Here is a 20,029-nt window from a genome sequence, read left to right on the forward strand (position 1 = left end):
AAGGGCACTGGGTTTTCAAGAATAGGTCTTGGTCAGGCTACTTAGAGTCCCATCCCAACTCTGTCATTTGCTCCCTTTTTAACTTGGTGTCAATTACTTCAGTGATCCCGTTAAGCTTTAGTTTGCAGATCTTTCAAATAGGAATAGTAATATCATCTAACCAATTAGTTATTTGTGATAGTTAAATTATTTAGTTAAATTAAATAATAGGGTAAATTACTTTTCCAAAAATAAATCATCTAACTCCATTGACTTCAGTGTTATTTTCTCAAATGTTCTGTTCTCCTCTCAGCGCTTTAATTGTTGAATATATCCCTGAATATATAAAAATCTAGAGATGAAGAAGGCAGAGGAAAACATCAAAAGAATAACAAAAATGAAGCTAAACTGGAACTTGGGGGAGGCTAGTAAAATGTGTGCGGCACAGAGGAAGTAAATATTCGCTCTCTTCACCACTGTTATTTGAAGGTGCTACTAAAGACTTTCTGAAATGCAAACTGTGATGTTTTCCAAGGCTGCTTTTCCAATCACATCAAATCAGTCTGTGAATGGCCCCATATTGAAGTAAGCTAAGGATACATGCCAATGTTCTCTGGATGTTGTAAAATCTTGATGAAGTGCATGAAAATAGGACCTCATTTATCACAATGCAAGAATGGAATATTAGATGTGATTACCAAATGTCCCATTTTCGTTATTTATTACAATGGATATCTGGGAAGTGCTAAGAATAGAAACAGGTTGTATCTGCAAGTCAGGAGTTCTAAAGAGCTTGCCTGACATCTTTGATGTCCCCAAAGTCAGAAGCATAATACAGTGCTTTATTGCATTTTCTTCTTGAGTTTTGGATTTTCAAGTGACTAGTTATGAAAGATACATGTTTCAAATTTTATTCTACTTTGGAATGACTTTCACTGATGGTGAATTTCCATGCCCTTTATCTTTTATTTTTCTTTGCCACCTCCTCCAATTATTTTTAATTAGCCATTCCACATGCAAAATCCAATATAATAATAATAAGCTGAGTAAATAATTGTATTATCTATAAATACTTAGTTTTTTTAAATGTGCAATGCCATCCCTATTGAAATGATAAATAATGAACTTGAAAATACACAGCTAAGTACGTGTCAGCTGAATGAGAAAAATTGATGTCACGTAGCTTCAGTACGTGTGGCACTCAGTTAACCTAGTTCATGAACCCAATGGAGAATTGTAGAACTTCACTGACTGCAAATGCTAGTCCCTGGTGATGTTCAAGGTGAAGCACTGTGGACAGGTCAAGAACAGGGCGGCGGGAGGATATAAGCTATAGCTGGAACGACTGCAGGGTGAAGTCCTACATCTCCACCACTGTCAACAGCGTATTTCACAGATTTGCTTTCCTAGCATTCCCCACACCAAATTCTGATAACAGAAGCACACATTTTAGGCAAGGCGACAAAGAAAGCAGAAAAGTTAAATGGACTCTGATTCTCCTTAGATGGAGGTCAAAAGTTGACTCTAGGAAAATTGTGTCCACAGAGGAAAGTGAAAGTTTACTTTCTGCTCATCCATTTCCAGAACGATGTCTTGCAACTATAGCAACATTCTCCAAGGCAACCAAGTACAGATTCTTCCTGAGCTATATTTAGAAAGTGTCTACAGAGATGTTCTTTTTGATTAAGGCCACTAACCAGAATTTCCCCCTTTGAACTCCTTATTCTTTAAATTGCTGGTAAAACAAGCTAATCACACATCTTCAAATTTTAATAAGTAAATTATAATCAAGGAAGCTGCTAACAGTTTATGCTTTATTTCTTTTTGCTGAGAGAATAAACATTTTTCCCTTGAGCATTGAAGGAAAGATATAATTTTCTATAATTTATCATATATGATTCACCATTGTTTTGTAAAAAATCGTTTTTATTGATTAGGGACATGAAGCGAGCCATGAAGCATAGGTAAAAAATTCTGTAAGCTTTCTTGGTATGTTTCTTTTTTCAAACATTATCTTTAACGTCAATCCTATCGGTTCTTCTTGTCTTGCTTAGCGCTCGCCCCACGTGGCTAGTTTGAGGGTCGATGCGACAAGCACCAGCATCAACAAGTCATTGATCAAGGTGTGCTCCAAATGTCCCTTTGACAATTCTGCTCCAAAGTGGAAAACCTAGTTTACTAACAGGCCTAAGTATTATTGTTCATAAACAGATTCATCTGTTCATGAATAACAAGTTCTACTGCCCAGTGAAAATCTGCTGACAACGCTACATGAAACGCCAACAATATAATTCTGCCCCTCCCTGTTTTTGTTTGAAACTCTGGTGGTATAGTGATTATGTGGTGGGCTGCTAACCACAAGCGTCAGAAATTTAAAACCACCAGATGCTCCAAGCGAGCAAGACGAGGTCTTCTATTCCACTAAGAGGCGCAGTCTCAGGAAACCCCGCGGGAGTTCCCTCCTGCTCGACAGGGCCACCGTGAGTTGAACTGACTCCATGGCAGTGAGTTTGGTTTCAGTGTTTCTATGTTCCTTTCCATTTTGCCGTGTTTTCTAAAATGTAAATATATATGTATGTGTATATATTTAAGAAACGAAATAAAACCCTGGGATCCCAGGAGCTGGGGAAACATGTTTCTCTGTAGAGTTCATAGTCCCCTGTTGGCGGTTTCTCAGCTACTTTAATAGAGAAGGCATCCTAGCCTTCCTCGTTTTCCCAGAGCTCTCCCTGACTGCTCATGCCTTTGTTACAGCCTCCCCACTGAGGCAGAATGGAGGCCCCTCCTTAGACAAGATTCTATGTATTCGACGATAACAGGATAGTGAGACAACACCCATGAAGGAAAGCCACAGAAATGTTGTCTGCTACTTGGAGAAATGGATGAGATTTCAAGAAGTCCTACCTTCCTGGTCTCTATTTCTAGATTCATATCTAAATCAGAGACAAAATTTTTAAATAGCCAAGGATGTCTTTCCATCATTTTACATCATAACTTTTCTCAGCGTTGGATCATAGCTACTTGTCAAAATTCTATCCAACCCAAATCACTGTCATTCATCTCTTTCCATGTGAAAATGAAGGGCAACTTGAAGAGATCGTTCCCCCTCCCAGCGTTGAAAGTGAAGGAAAGATGGTCCTTCGTCGTCCTTTAGTTCCAAGAGGAACTTCTAGCTCCATCAGTTGTTTTATCAAGAGTTTTCTTTCTCAGCACTTTATTTGACACCTCTTCTCTGAATAAAATGTTGAGGCTAAGAAAGCCTACTCGTCGAGTCAGTGCTGAAGGCTCCCACGCATAGCAATCCTGTAGGACAGAGTAGAATTGTCCAAAGGTCCTCGAGACTTTAAACCTTTACTGGAGTAGACAGCTGCGTCTTTCTCCTGTGGAGCAACAGATGGGCTCAAACCACTGACCTTGTGGTTGGCCGGTCAGTGTATAACGCACTGTTCCACCAGAGCTCCTTAGGAAAGCATAGGAAAAACATTGAAAGTATCGAGCAAAATTGAAAGGAAGAATTAGGATGTTATATTTGCCCACAATATTGCCAGCTTGAAAATATAGACTGTTAGAGAAACATTATGTGAAAAGCAGCTGCTGGAATGAATTTCTGTATGAAAACATCAAATCAAACTCTGGCTACCTGCAATTCTTCAAGGGCCTAGATAGTCTTCTTTGTTAGTGCTTCGGCACTCAACAGTGTCTGGTACTGAGCAGGCACTCAGAACATTGAAGAAGTGGATTTGAACAGATACACAATGTATTTACAGAAAAATATAAGGTAAATTTAAAGTATAGTGAGATGGAAATATTCCACATTAAAAATCACAAGAAAAAATAGTAATAAAGTGAGTATGCTATAGGACAATGTAGACAGCACTACAAAGGGACAGTGAAGCATGACAGTGGTTTGGGTCTGGAGGACTCCTTAGACCCTTCCCATCTTTACTGGTTTGTGACTCCACGCATGTTCGTTTCTGTTGGGAAGGGAAGACCACCAAAGACCCTTTTCCTGGTGGCACAAACTTTTGGGCCCCAATCTGGGTCCTGAGATTCTCAAGTTATTCTGTGGGGAGGAATCCTAACATCTAAAACCCTGAATAAAGCCCAAATGATTTTGCACCATCATCAACCCCAGCCCACTACCCGCAAGTCGTTTCCGACTCATCAGCGGCCCTCATCTTACATCCTAAAGCTAAAATTGCAAAATCATCACTCTCTGATTATCGGCGTCTCGGATTAGTCCCTTCTAGCTTGGCATGTGGATACCTCGGTGCTCCGGATACCACGAGGGCCCGGAGAAGTTGACCTTGGTCTTGCTATTTTCCACAGATGTCACGGACTCCAGAAGCTGGGACCGAGGGAATGTGCAGACTCGGCCCCAGGCACTGCAGCAGGGCGCCTGGGGGACCTCGGAAACCGAAAGTGACCTTACCTACGGGGAAGTAGAGCAAAGACTAGATTTGCTTCAAGAACAACTTAACAGGTATAATAAGCAAGAGCAAGCCAAAAGGAAATCATACCACGCTGTAGATGCGTGTCATGTTTGTGTTGTAAGTTTCTGTAGTCAGCTCCGATTCCTGGCACCCCACATGCAATAGAACACAGTATGGCCTGGTGTATTGCACTCTCAGATCCACCCGTGTGGCCATAGTATGTGTTCATGTGTGTGTACTTTGGGGGAGGGGGTGAGAATGTGCACAGCAAAGCATGCAGCAATTCAATCATTTAAAACTTCAGTGACATTGATTACATTCAAGTCTTGCAACCCTTTGCACAATCCCTTTCCAAATTCTCCCACCTCGCTGCCTGCTGAGCGCTTCATCAAACATTTAGAGTTGCTCTTGACAACTAGATGACTTATAATTACTTAAAATCTTTTCTGAGGCTGAAGCTGAAGCATTGAGAGCACAGTGCTTAAGACAGATATTTGTTATTAATGAAAATAGCCTATTGGTTTAAAAATGACTTCCAGGGACAGTATTAATTTACAGTTTAAAGATTACCTCAGGGAAAGTTTCAGAAGGATAACCCAGGCTTAATAGCTCCAGAAAGTTTGTAATCCGGGAGAATATCAAATTGCCTTCCCACAGTTTTCTTCCTTTTGACCAGAATACTTTTGTAGAATCTTTGATCAAAAGATTATTAATGGTGCCTGAATACCATTCAGGTCTCACCTTTTGGCAAAGAGGCAGTTTGATCTGCATTCAAGTTTCTCCTGCAATCCCTGAATCTCCTTCCTCTGCCATCCAGGCAGATAGAGGTCACCTTGGATGGCTGATGGACCGCTTTTAAGACCTCCTCATAAAGGGCTCATCTTCCAGGATTATATTGGACAATATTCTGTTTTGACCTACAAGGTTTTCACTGATTCATTTTCACCAGGCCTCTCTTCCTGGTTTGACGTAACTTGGAAGTTCTCTGAAACATCTACCACAGGTGATTCTGCTGGTATTTGAAATATGAGTGGGATTGCTTCCAGCTTCATAGTAACGTACTAGCCACCACGGTACAACAAACTGACAGATGGGTAGTGAGGGCAAGCATTCATCCCCATAAATAGGAAATTCAAATCCCATGTTTCATATCCATGTGCTTATTTTTTTTTAAAAAAAAACACAAAATGATCAGTAGAATTCTTAATCTGTATGGTAAATATCACTTACTTAGAATATTCACTACTTCTAACAGCATAAATCTATGCTTTCTATACTTTCCATAAGATTAGCATGATCATGAGCACCAAAAATTAGAAAATCCTTTTTTCCCCCTCAAAAGCATGTATCTATGACTTGTTGGCTAACACCTCCCCTTCTATGTCTCTGTATCTATATTTTGGTTTCATTGCTGTTGTTCGTTCTGACTCATGGCAACCCTGGGCCCAGCGTACAGAAACGTGGTCAGGTCCTGTCCCTGCCTCCCCACTGCTATGCTGCAGCCACTGTGGCTGTCCATCTCCTTCAGGGTCTTGACTTCACCAAGCATGATATCCTTTTCCAGGGACTGATCTCTCTTGATAATATGTCCAAAGTACCTTTTGGTAGTTCCTGGTAACTTCATTATGTGTTGGGGGGTTCCTGCTAACTTAATTCTGTGTTATACCATTTTTTGAAAATATCAACAAGATGATTTTAACATTTAGTTATTAGGCCAACTTGTGCAAAAAAATTAGATTGAATCAAAAAACCTATATCCTCTGCTTCTCTTTTTTATTTTCTCTTCATGTTTGATGTAATATTTTCAAAGATGTGGAATATGTCTTTACTTGAGTGAAGCTGGTTCCCCCTCACCCAAGTTTGCATGGATTCTTTTAGCGTAAATTAGTCAAAACATTTTCAGACAAGCATCTGAAGGAGTTTGACATAGCCCCCTTAGCTATGTGCCATGCAGCAGTGTACTTTGATCCACCAGTAGCCTGGAAGTCAACCACAAAGTAAACTGTCCCAGGAGCCACAGACGGGCTGTACAGATTCAATGAAAATAGTCACGTCAAAGGAATTACTAAATCAATTTAAAACACATGACACAGGGTGTGGGGGATGAAGTGCTTAAACCACTTAAATTTAGGGCAAAATTGGTAGAAGGACCAGGCTACTTGAATGTTGGTGTATATAATGTGCAAATATCTAAGATCAGCCGTCAGCTCCAATGGTGTGGTGACAATGGGCCAGAGATGAAGACCGTACAAAGGAGCTTGTAGACAAAACAACACCACACCCACGGCACCCACTTGCTCTATCAGAGGTGCACTGGCCAGGTACACCTGGCCATAGGTATGGCTCCGCAGTCAGGCTACTGAACAGTCACACACTGTATTACTTAACATGGGGAGAAGACAAGTGGAACCAGAGTGGGATTGTGATAAACTATGTCCATTTTCAGGAATCACTAACTTGTCCTAGCAGCAATGAACTGTACCAGGACGGGATAACAAGTGTACCCTAAAAGTCAGGAAGGATAGGGTAACAAGTGTACCCTATTTTAATCAGGAAGGAAGAGCCAGATCAGAAAATAGGTAGAGAGAATAATAAGTCAGAGAATAAACTCAGATGAATGTCTCTAATAGAAATAAAGTTCATTGGTGATCTCAAGGCTAGGAGTGTAAACTGGTAAGGGAATGTACCCCTAAGACCTATTTGGGTTGCAGCCATCTCTCAGTGATAATATCGTTATTATTTTTTAACTAAACTAGTGAATTAGTAATAGCTCGGATGGCATCGTGGGTCACGCACCAGGCCCCTAACCACATGTTTGGCAGGTCCTACTCACTGGCCTCCCTGCAGTAGCATGAAGAAATAAGACTTTCCACAGTCAACATGCAATGAAATCTCTCTTGACATGATGCTGGCATTTTGGCATGCAATTTCTAAAGATGCTTTTAACTCTACCACAAATATTTCACCTTTGCTAATGTTTTTCCTATCTATCTCTGATATTGTCATTAACACGTTATCACCAAGCATGATTTATCTGCTTTGGGAATTAAAATCTCAAATATTGCACTTTCCCTGCACTACCATCTTCAACAACTCTTTTGTCACCCTCTCAGAAAACTCACCGCCAAGGAGTTGATTCTGACTTTTAAGAACCCTGCTGACAGGGTAGGAATGCCGCTTTGAGTTTCTGAGACTGTAACTTTGACAGGAGTGGTTGGTGGTTTTGATGGCTCATCTTGCAGTTAGTATCCCAGCACATCACCCACTGCACCACGAAAACAAGTTTGTGGAAAACAGCATAATTCCAACTTGTAGTTCCCAGGTCAGGAATTCTGGAAAACTTTCTAGACCCAGACCTATCTTGTTTGACTTTAGTAATGTTCAAGTGGAGAGCTATGAATTCCTATGCCCCTTGTCTTATTCAAATACACATATCCAGTACACAATGCAATAAGAAACATATATAAATAAGTGTTCTCTCCCAAATTAGCTATGCTGTTTTCTTTGCTTCAGAACCCAATTAAATTACAGTAGTGTTAAAGGTTTACATTTGAAACTGTTTCTAAAAGAAAATGTTCTTATGTAATTATATATGTAATGTGGCCTACATTTATGTCCATATTTATATAAATAAAAAGCACCCTGGTGGTATGCTGGATTATGCATTGGGCTGCTAACAAGAGTCAGGTGTTCTGATCCACCAGCAGAAACATGAGGTTGTCTACTCCTGTACAGATTGACAGTCTCAGACACTCTAAGGAACAGTTCAGCTCTGTCCTAGAGGGTCACTGTGAGTCAGAACAGGCGGATTGGCAGTGCCTTTAGTTTGCAGATAATAATTTAATGTTTGATTCGAAAGCAGTGCTTCCTAAACAATAATGTGCACACAATTCACCTGGGAATCTTGTCAAAGCTGTTAGTCCATATGCCTGCAGTTGGCCGAGACCCCACATTTTCAACAAGCCCCCTGCTTTGCTCGGTGTTGGGGCCTCTGTTTGAGGAGGGAAGCCCTGGAGAATGTGAAAGCTGTCAATCATGATGCTTGCCCTAGCAGAACACCCAGGGCAATTGATCTGTATGCCTCGAGGATGTCATGAAGTACTTGTTTCACTTGGTGTTCGTTATTTATGTGCTTCCTTCATCACTCCTTCCTAAGCATTCAGCTCCTGTCAGCTCCCTGGGATCAGATTCCGTATGAATGCATCTTCATGTTCTCCCCCCATCCACTGACATTGCAGGCCTTGGCGAATGAATGAAAATAGATATTTTACACAGCTTTACAGCTATGCTGACCTTCCGTAGCCCCTCAACAATGTTGTTGTTGTTGTACTGAGTTGTTTCCTTCTGTGTTAAGGACCACACTGGATTTGTGTTGTTAATTCCTCCTAGATAGATGATTTGTTCTCAAGACTCAAGAGAAACATCCATTCTATTTAAACTGAGACTATTTTCATAAAGTATGGACTGCAGATAAAGTCCCCCTTTGTTGAACTACCCAAAATATAGCCAGGTTACTAATAAAGACAAAACTAAGTTCATTGAAAATCACTTGAGGAAGGAAGAAGGCCATCTTAACAGATCTGAGCAGGTGGGGAACTGATTGGGACTGGGCAAAGCATGAGATGTCATAGCTCAGATTTGATGGACTGTGCACGATAAAGGTCTGAACACAAGGCTTGCCAAATGGTTTATTTGTGTAAGCAAGTTTGTTGAGATTAGCAGCCCTCTCTCTGATTAATTGCTCTTTAGAAGTTACCGCCAATGAAATAAGTCTTTGCTTTAATCTTCTTTTCCCCCACAAAGTAATTTCGGAGTCAACAACAAAGTCATGTTGAATGAGGAGGCCTATACTTTATCAAAGTTGGGCAAAGGTACAGGTCTCAGTTCCCCCTGTGTTAGTCTGGGTGGACTAGAGAAGCAAATTTACACACACTCAGATATGTAAGAAAAAACTTTATAGACAAGAGCAATTGAATATTGAGAAAACATCCCAGTCCAGTCCAGGTCAAGTCCATAAGTCCAATATTAGCCCCTATGTCCAATACCAATTTATAACATCCTGTTTAGATTCACGAAATACATGCAATCATGCCAAATGCAGGAAGATCACAGGCCAGTGCGTGGAAAGTCTTGTGGATCCAGTGGCAGTGTAAGCATCTCAGCACTGGCATGGGTCTCCACATTGCTCCTTCCTGCTGTAGGGCCCTGGCTGCAACAGCATAGCTCCATCAGGCTCATCATCAGTAATGTCTCGCAAGTAGTGAGCATGTGTCCCGCCTCCAGTGAGCTAATTATCTCCTTAGCGCCTCCAAATGAGGCCCTCAAGCTGCAACCTGTTTGACAGGCTAACCTCCACCCCTTCACTCTTTGGTCTCAAATTGACAACAGATTATGTAACTACCACATCCCGTAATGGGCCTCTTCATCAGTCACATGTTATTTTGTTGGCTAGTCCTATTTAGGGTAGCACTGGGCATGTGATGCCAAAACCTCAACTTCCAATAGATTTTGCTCTCATAAACACTATTCAAATAGACAGAATCCAGAGCCCGCTGCTGACTGTTTAACGAAGATCTTATAAGACACAAAAAATGCTTATGTTGAATTCTATTTACAGACATATAAAGATTCTGAACCCCATTTGTTGATCGAGATTTGATTCATTTCTTACTCCCAAATTCATTCACATTCAATATAAAGACCTTGGATAGTAATAATACCAAAATAAAATATGTATAGAACTATTTATGGTTATGTCTGAAAGTAAAATTATCTTTGGTGTCTCAGATAAATTAATTCTGAATGAATACAATAATGGAAACCTTTTGGAAGCATTTAAATTTTGTACTAGGCTTTGATGAGTGAAAGAAAGGTGGGATACACAAAATGTGAGTTAGTTGGTGCCCTAAAAATATTAGATCAGCCCTTTGGAGAACAGATAAGTAAAACAGCTGTTAACTCAATGTTTACCTTTTCAGTGTGTGGTTTTGACATTCACAAGGCATACTCATACATAATTTATTGGTTTAGAATACACTGCTATATTTACCGAATATAGAAAACTTATCATATGCTATTGTGATAGAAAGATTTGTAGTATTAATTACACTTCAAAATATACATGTGTGTATATGTGTGTGTGTATACTCACATTTATCTTTCAAAGCAAAGGCTAAATTCTCTTCACACTGAGTTCTAAAATATAGTGTGGATGTATTTGGACAAAGTTAGTATTATTATTTCAACAATTTGGGTATGATCGACATTTTCTTGTTTTTTGTTGTTCAGAGGTTAAACAGCAAACCCTAATAAAGAATTGTTAAAAAGCATTTTCTGAGAAGGAAGATGGTCCACACTTTCCATTCGGGCACCCATAAAATTCCCTCCACTTTTCATTCTTTTAACATATGCAAAGAGGAGAATCAGACCAATTGAGTTGTGCTGTTTTCTCGTGAATTTTAATTTAAAATGAAAATTAAATTAACAGGCCAGTTGGCTGCTTGTAAACATTGAGAGAAAGAATGTTCAGACTGGCATTTTGCAAGCCAGATGGGTCGACGTAAGTGAACATTCAAGTTCAGTGTGTTTCTTAAATATCAAAGTCCCTAAGCTATAGATGGCAAGAGAAGGTAGCAACATTTCAAAAGACTACAGTGAACCACATAGAATACTTGATGTGTACAGGAGAGAGTTAAGGTAAAATTTTAAACACACAAGGAATTACCCTGCGATGTTATGACTCTGGGGGAAAAAAGAGTATGCTGTAAACTTGTTATTGTTTAAAGAATGAAGGGGATTTTCAAAAGACTGAACAAAGCAAAGACAATTTAGTGCTCAAAAATCTTTTCTTAGTGTTTTACATTTTGAAATCAATAAAACTTAGTACAAATTTAATCCATTCCACTCACTTGTTTTCTGTTAACGTCTTATGAAAGGCCCAGGAAGCAAGTTCTTTATCAGAATTATTAGAGGGACCTAAGAAGAAAGCATAAGCCACCAAAGATTCTCCTTGCTCCCTCCCTGCCCTCCTTGTTTATTTATAACCATCGTTGTGTTAATGGTACTGAAATGTTCTCAAATGTTTTAGCAATCCTAGTCGACTGGAGGACCATCATTTCCAACTGTTATCTGCCCTGTAGGCTTGAATCCCAAATGACTACTGACATCCAGACCATCTTACAGTTGCTGCAGAAGCAAACCACTGTGGTTCCCCCAGCCTACAGTATGGTGACTGCCGGAGCAGAGTATCAGAAACCCGCCATCCACCTGATGGGAGCCAGCCACACCAGAGCATCCATTAAAACTGACAGAAGTTTCAGTCCTTCCTCACAAGTGAGTATAGATTTCATTCAACCAATCCAACCAGGAATGACTCCCCCGCTTAGAATCACCTGGGTGCTCATGGGAACACAGGTGCTCATCCCCCTCCCTGTGTCTATCAATGAGAATTGTTGGGCACAAACCCTGTAGGCTGAGTGTGAAACAAAGCTGTTCTACCCATTAAAAGCTTGAGTAAAATGGACCTAAAACGGATGATTTCAAATAGTCTTTTTTAAAAAGAAAAAGCTTATTTCAAGACTCAGTCTACTTAAATTGATATACAGTAGAGTTTAAGAAGCTAAGGAATTGTGCTGGGTCCAAACATGCTTTGGAAAAAAAAAAAATCTCTAGTTTGTTACACTGACAACAGAAAGGAGTGGAGGTGTGGGGCTGAGGTTCAAGTGCAGGTTCGTGCGAGGTTTGTCCTTCTGCCCTGCCCATCACCGGAGTTCTCCGCGACCTCTATTTCACCAGGTTGATAAAATGCAAAGAGGTGGAATGTAAACACTCTTTTATGGTGCCTCTGAAGCCCTCTTACGGGCCCTGTTGAATTATATTAATATGTTTACATCCCTTGGAATTCTATCTTGGGAATTAGTCTTCATTTTTTTAAACATTAAAATTAGACATAGAAACAAAAATATTTCAGAACAATCTTGTAAAGTGTCTCTTGTGAAATTGAGTTCAAACGTCTATCAATTGACTATATTATAGTCACAGGAAATCCTGTGCCAGGAGGAAGGTAATGCAATCTTTCAAAAACACAGAAGGAGAGACTCATTTACCCCTAACTAGTTGATGGCTGGGAAGCATGCAAAACTATGCTGCTCCTTCTGTATTTCCAGGGCATTCTGATCACTTATTTGGACTGAACGATTTTTCTACCTTTTTTTATCTTTTCTCCCCGGCTCTGTCTTGTAACCAAGCAGAGTTCCTGGATTGTGCAAGCAGTCAGTTCACATGGCCGCTCACTGAAAGAACTAGCCCACGCAGAGAAAGGAAGCGAAAGAAAGGCCTGACAATCGACTTCTGAAAATGGAGTCATTGAATCCCCTAGGAAGCCATTCCAATGACACACAGGGCGCTCATAAGGATTTCAAATGTATCGAGAAAACTTGACGTGAAATCATGTAAAACAACAAAGAATCTAACCTGGCAGCAGAGTAAAAGTGAAGTTCTTGAAATGACTGTTGTTTAGTATTCTCTGAAATTTAAATGACCTCCAATTTAGATTCTGAGGGAATACTTGATCTCCAATTGCTTCGCCCACCAGAGGGAGAGCAATATTGGACAAATGACTAATCGAATGCAGATCAGTGGTGAAGCAAAGCTCATCTGGGATTCGTGGGTGTAATTTAGATGTCTGCCAATGTCAATTATAAATACGTGCTTTCTGTTCTTTCTATCAGTGTCCTGAATTTCTAGACCTTGAAAAATCTAAACTGAAATCCAAAGAATCCCTCTCCAGTGGGGTGCAGCTGAACACCGCTTCCGAAGACAACTTGACTTCACTTTTGAAACAAGACAGTGACCTCTCCTTAGAGCTGCACCCAAGGCAAAGGAAAACGTACCTTCCTCCAAGCAGGCACCCTTCTTTGCCAGAGTCCTCCCGAAGCACTTCAGGAAGCTTGGGTCTTCATAGGCATGTTTCCGATCCTGGTATGCCAGGGCAATAATCCTTTTGTACCATTTACTCCATATACAGTGTAAGTGCTTTCAACGGCTGTTCTCCTTTTTTGTATTTAAATCCTCTCTACTTGACTCAGGGGCTCACAAGGTACCATTATATGCAAAAGTACTGTATATTTTCCTAAATTGAAGCTTGTACGGTAAAACTGAGCAGTTAGGATGTACATATACATAAGAACATTTTGTCCCAAATGTTAAAACTGCCAGCATCTCAAGGCACCTTATTTTTTACTTTTATTTTTTAAATCATGTGCATGTTAGGAAACTCCAGTTTCTCTTGCATGGAGACTCCTATTTACTGCTTTTACTAAGCCAGTATTTTGTTATGAAAATGCCTTCCAAGCAAATAAGAAACTAAGGGGTAAAACTATTCATGGATGCCCTTCAGATGACCCTCAACTCATTCAAGTTCAAAGGAACTCTCAAGTCACATTTGAGAAAGGATGCCCTTCTCTACCAAGAAGTGTATAGTTATTGACACTCCACAGCACAGCGGGGAACGGCAAGGTTTGAGTTGCACACCTCTGAAAGCATAGAGAGCCATCTCCAAATACAGGAATATACGCTAGCATTAATGAGGACAAAAGGTCTTGCAACTTAAAATTCTGTCACCAACTGTATTCATAAACAACCTTAACTATTTACCACTGGCATACTGCCTAGAGTGCTTAGAAACAAGGGATTCTATTTTTGTTTTGTGTTTCTTTCGTGTGCGTTTTTATTTTTGCAGGCTGGGGGATAGGCTGAGTGAGGAAGCTCCTCTTAAGAACGCCTAAACCATGGCCTGCACAAAGTGACAGGCACCGCCCTCATCTGGTTCACATTGCAGAGCAACGCTGCATTTGATCCGAAGTGTGGAAACACATTTTCCCTGCAAAGAATGTGCAATTTTAGTGGAATTGAACGGGAAAACTGTCTTCCATCAAGTAGGTGCTGGTCTGTGGCTTTCTCAACCCAGCGATGGGGAAAATGAGTATTTACCTGCCTAATAGGGGCTCTATTTGGCGTCGTGGGTGACAAGTTGGGTAGCGAGCCACAAGGTCAGCACTTCCAAACCACCATTCTATGGGAGAAAGAAGAGGCTTTCGGCTCCCATTGAGGTTTCGAAAACACACAGGACAGGTCTACTCTGTACCCCGTGATCACGATGAGTCCAACGTGACTCATCGTAGTAGTAGTAGTAGGAAGGAAAGACACTGCCCAGGAGGGAATGTGCCAGGTGCTTCTGCTCTTTGAACACCTGCTCATCAACAATCGAGCCCGAATCTATGATGTACAAACGCACACAAAACTCATGCCACCGAGTCCTTTCCAACTCAAGCAGCCTCTAGCAGCAGGCCCCCATGGGATTTTCCAAACTGGAGATCTTGACAGGAGCAGAAAGCCTCGGCTTTCTCCCAGGGGGCAGCTGGTGATTTTGATCTGCTGACCTTCCTGTTAGCAGTCCAATGCGTAGCTTAGGCTAAAGGTATGGTGACCCCAAAACAATAACATACAATAGAGCATATTTTAATATATATCATCAATGATTAGGATTTAGCATATGCCTCTCTCTGCTAAAAGCAGAATGATTGGGGGGCTGGGGAATGACAAGTTAAAGATTCTCATTAATTAAATTCCAGTTAAACAATTTCATTTTTCAGCTAGCTTAATTAAAATTTTTAAATTATTATGGACTAGTCAATTACATCCTTTTCTTCTGAACAGCAACAAAAATAATTGGTCAAAAATTTCAGTTTTGACCAACTCTTAAATTCACACATAATTTTACACCGGTGCAAATCATTAAATGGATTCATTTCTCTCCAAAATAATAGAATCTTATGGATTCAAATAATTAATTCGCTTCAAATAGCTGAATTTATTTATACAAACAACATGTACTATTTGAAATATGACTAAAGTGACCTGCGACTGCACCCTGTGTGTTTTTAAATGGTCACATAAATTGATCATCTGTGTGAAAGTCATCTGAAGGCATGAAAGGGCTCTTATCCCTGCGTGTTTGAAAAACCAAAACCTAAGTGATCAAGAACATGCAACAAAATGACTAGTCAGTTCAGTAGAACTGTAATAAGAATAAACCGACGACACAAACCATCTGGTGTGATACCAGTTTAGGAATCACTTTTATTTTCTCATTTAACAAATATTTAAGGGACGCCTACAACTGTCCTAGAAACCGGGTCTAGCAAGGGAGAGTCGCCTAAGTGGCGAGCTGATTGCGAGGACTCTTTAGAGAATGTATTCCCATATGCGGGCACATTATTTGCAGCTGCAACAAATTCCATGACGATTTCGAGCAGATTCAGAGTGAGTTCATCAGAGATCGTTCATTGAGAGAGAGAGCGAGGATTTGGCAGGTGAGGAATTTAGAACGAATTATTTGAATCGTGAATGCTTCAGCTGCAATATTTGGCGTGACATGCATAAAATTCAGCCTTCTCAAGAAGCCTCTAGGTATGCATCCTTCTGAAAAGAGGAGAGCAGGGAGGAAGGGGAGATGAGGAATGGTGTGGAAGCATCCAGCCTGCTTCAATCCGAGCCTAACGCAGGCCTTTTGTTCCTTCTTAATCCCTTTACAAGAAACTAATTGCTTGATATCCAAAATGTAAATCTCACAGAGTTGGGCAGGATTAGAAAGACCCCTTCCGACAGGTATTAACTTAAACGGAGCTTTTGGTGTGCGACCCCGAGAGTGGACTCTTGCTGAGGATGGGGATGACGGAGTAGGACTGCTCCGCCCAGTTGCCAGGCTGAAATCTCGACGGGAAAAGATCCACGAGGCTTTTCTCCTATGGAGCAGCACGACCTTTCCGCTGACAGCTGAGTGCCTGACCATTGTGCCACCAGGATTTCTCCTGAAATATTGGTCCAACAACCAAACAAACTCATCTATCTACCTGAGTCAAACATAAAACACCAGAAGACTTGGCGGTTAAATTGGCTTCTAGATGTCCAAAGCAGTGATCTTACTGTACAAAACGCAGCCCTTTGCCTCAGCCTGAAAACGAGTGTTTAAAAGTCATCAGCCACCTTCCCCATCAGGGTACAGCAAAAACCGTCTGGCCCCCAATCTCAGCATTCCATTGCAGCCCGGATTTCACTGCTGCAGCCCATCATAATGACATGGTAGCAACGGCTTTCCTTCTAGGTAATTAGCCACATTAATACCCCTTGCTTTCCTCTTAAAAATGAAGTGTCACCTAGTCCCTGGTCTAAATTAAACACCATCCCCAAATCCACGCTCTCTTTCCATTAGAGGGCTTCACCCCTGCTGTCATTAATTGCTGGGCAGAAAGCTGAAACCTATACGTATCTCATTGTATCCCATAAGGGAGTCTTCCATCTTAATTAGTTGATCTGAGAAAACTAGGAATAAAACATGCTGAGTGAATGTTCTTACAGGCTTTGTAAATTAGTAATCACTCTTCCACCAAACATGAGGAGACAGGAGGTGGATTTGGAATAGCATAATTTCTTAAATTTGTTGTGATCATTAGAATTGACTTTTCCAATTTTCCTAGTCAGAAAACATAAAAACTAAGAGCATAGTGGTGGCATTTGGGGTCAGGTTTAATATGTGTGTATAAACAGGATTGCTTACTAGGTCTCTGGGGGGGAGTTGAACTTTGGTAAGGGTTCCACAATGCCTGATAGGACAATGTCCTCATCCAACTGTCATTTTTAAATCCCATAATATATCATCAAAGGTTAAAATATATTAATTTATCAACATATCTAAAATATGACTATTAACAATCTCACTCCTCTGTCTTGAACAGCTTCTTTAAAAAGGAATTCACTTAATCTACCATTGCAAAAATGAATTGCAACTTTGATTGCTACGATTTACTATAACAGTCTAGATTTGAAACCAAATATAGATGTGTTCAAGCAGATTTCTTATTTCAATTTAAAAATTTTAGAAATTAAAAATAAATTCAAGTGTTATCAAGTTTAGCAGTGAAACAAAGGTGTCTATCATATGAATGCAAAGAGACGCTCATGTCTTGGAAGACAGCATGATACAGAACAAGGGTCCTCAAAGTGTGGTCCTGAGCTGTGAGCATCAGTATCACCATTGTTAAAAATGCAAATACTTGAGCCTAACATAGTGGAGCTAGGAGCCCTAGTGGCATCGTGCTTATGAGTTGGGGTGCAATCTGTAAGGTCAGCTGTTTGAAACAGCTTTGCAGGAGAGACTGGACTTTCTACTCCCATAAAGTTATAGCCTGAGAAACTCAAAGGGCAGTTCCACCCTGTCACATCGCGTCACTATGAACAGGCATCAATGCCACGGCAATGAGTTTGGTTTTCCGTTTATTCCACACCTGGGAGAAAGACGGGGGCTTTCTACTGCCAGAAAGAGTTGCAGCCTCAGAACTCACAGGGCAGTTCTATAGCCCTGTAGGATCGCTATGAGTTAGCATCGACTTGATGGCAATGAGTTTTTGTTTTGTATCCCAGACCTGCTCAATCAGAACCTCCAGTGGTGGGACTCAGCCACTGTCTTTGAGCAGGCATGGTCTACCCTAGCGGTTGCACACTAACCATCTGTGAATCACCAGTGCAGAGGAGCAAGCATTGGATCTGCCTTCAGACTGCCTTGACTCCAAACATGAGTTCTTTCCTTAATTCCAGTGAGATCCTGAGCAAGCTCACTCACCTCCCTGAGTTTGTGAAAACAAGAACGGCGCCTGCCTCACGAGATGAGATGACAAAGTGCCTGGCACACAGTAGGTGCTCAAAACAAACAACAAAAGACAAAACCCACCAGAATCTTTATTTCTCATTCAAAAACATGGCATAAAAATATCAAGAAAAAATATGTTATTCCCTCACAATTTAGTTTTTGCCCAATGTACTACGTCTCCAATTAAATAACTGTTGCTAAGACTATAAAGTTTTTGATTCAGAAAAATCTGAGTGTAGCTATTGTTTAGTCTCTCTTAATTATATTTTGCACTATTAGGTTTATAGCTTTAAATAATACTTACTATATGTAATAAGAATAGTGGGGACGATGAGTCTCATTGTTACAAACATATCTGGTCTGAATCAATGTTAAACAGCTAGTATGCAAAGCTAGTCTGTCAAATTCAGTACTTCGAGAATGTTCAGCAGACTGGCTCCCTGTGAAAGTCTGCGGATTCCTGACGTTGCCCCCAAGTAGATATGTGAAAGTAAAGAGGGTCTTCAGAAAGGTCGGGAGGAGGAGGGGCTGGGGAAACTCCATCAGCTTTTAATTCCATTTTGCATGAACTTTTTGAAACCTCCCCCCGCCCATTTTCAAAATAGGATTTTTATAGTACATGCACATCCTATTGTTTAGCAAAAGCAAGATTTTACTGTTTGAATAGCTCTTTTCATGCACCTGGACCTGCCCCCTCTCCCTGCAAGGCTGTATTACAAAGACAGCTCTAGCCTTAAGGTGGAATAAGGAGCCCTGTTGACATGTGGCTACACATGGGGTGCCGCCATTTGTGAGACACCAGCTGCTGTGCAGGAGAAACACTAGGCTTTCTGCTCCGTAAAGAGTCACAGGAAATCCCGGGGCAGTCCTACCCTGTCCTCTAGGGTCACTGAGTCAGTGTCAACTCCATGGCAATGGGGTGTTAGTGCAGAGTGGGGAAAACAAGCAAGGACCTGGGGCTCGGTGTGGTGAGCCTGAATTCAAGTCTTATCTTTGCCACTTACTCTTGGAATTTAAAACCTTAGTGAGCCCTGCAATCCTAAAGTATAAAAATAGAGGTAACATCTTACATAATTGGTCAGGAAGAGGGTGTGTTAAAGATCCTTTAGAGCAGTGGTTCTCAGCCTTCCTAATGCCGAGACACTTTAATGCAGTTCCTCATGTTGTGGTGACCCCCAACCATAACATTATTTCCCATTGCAACTTCATCACTGTAATTGTGCTACTGTTAGGGGTCGTTTGACCACCCCAGGTTGAGAACTGCTGCTCTAAAGTATATATAAAGAAACCCTTTGTAAACCATAAGGCATCATAAGATTGTGAAACCATCCTGTGCATCATCACAAAGAAAGTGGTTTGTGGTATTGCAGTACTGTTTGGCTTTTGGGGGATGGGGGATGGCAGGCCTTGGTCTTTCATTTACCCAACAATGACCCCACAATCAAATCTACAAAGTGGCTCACACACCTCTCAAAGATCCAGTTGCCATGAGAACACCAGGCACAGCCAGAGAACACCTTTGTTAACGAAGCTTCCTCCACACGGCACCCTGATATTCATCAACTATTCCCTTAGTCCAGCATCCGTAAACTTAGCCCTCTGCATTGCGATTGTTTCCTAGGTTTGCAAAGGGTCCTTGCATTTCCTTTCCTCAAGTGCTGTCTTGCAGAGCTGTTATTATTTGGTTTTACTTATTAATGAAATGGTGATCTTTCACTAATTAAAAGGATCTTGTTTTTAAGTGCTTTATAAAGTCTTAGGCAGTGTCCAAGCTTAAAATCATTCATCACATGTTCTTTGGTACCAATATGTGTTTTTTGCTTTAAGAAAATGCAATATAGAAAAAAATTCACAGAAAGGTGTGAATTATTAATAAATGACATAAAAAATTATCACAAGGTTTATTTACATA

At 40.7% G+C, this 20,029-nt stretch overlaps 1 protein-coding gene across 3 annotated transcripts in view; it reads left to right on the forward strand.

The window, feature by feature from the left end:
* Positions 1 to 14,498, forward strand: part of KCNH7 (potassium voltage-gated channel subfamily H member 7) — a 508,611-nt gene extending 494,113 nt beyond the window's left edge. For all 3 annotated transcript variants that reach the window (XM_045299839.1, XM_045299843.1, XM_004703787.3), the window contains 3 exons: positions 4,309 to 4,462; positions 11,552 to 11,744; positions 13,142 to 14,498. In XM_045299839.1, the coding sequence (XP_045155774.1) occupies positions 4,309 to 4,462; positions 11,552 to 11,744; positions 13,142 to 13,408 (614 nt within the window). In that variant the 3' untranslated portion in view covers positions 13,409 to 14,498. The remainder of the gene's footprint in view (positions 1 to 4,308; positions 4,463 to 11,551; positions 11,745 to 13,141) is intronic.
* Positions 14,499 to 20,029: the final 5,531 nt, after the last annotated feature.

Source organism: Echinops telfairi, unplaced genomic scaffold (genome assembly GCF_000313985.2).
Source record: "Echinops telfairi isolate 266 unplaced genomic scaffold, ASM31398v2 ScPeMD7_4;HRSCAF=17, whole genome shotgun sequence".
Classification (NCBI taxonomy): Eukaryota; Metazoa; Chordata; class Mammalia; order Afrosoricida; family Tenrecidae; genus Echinops; species Echinops telfairi.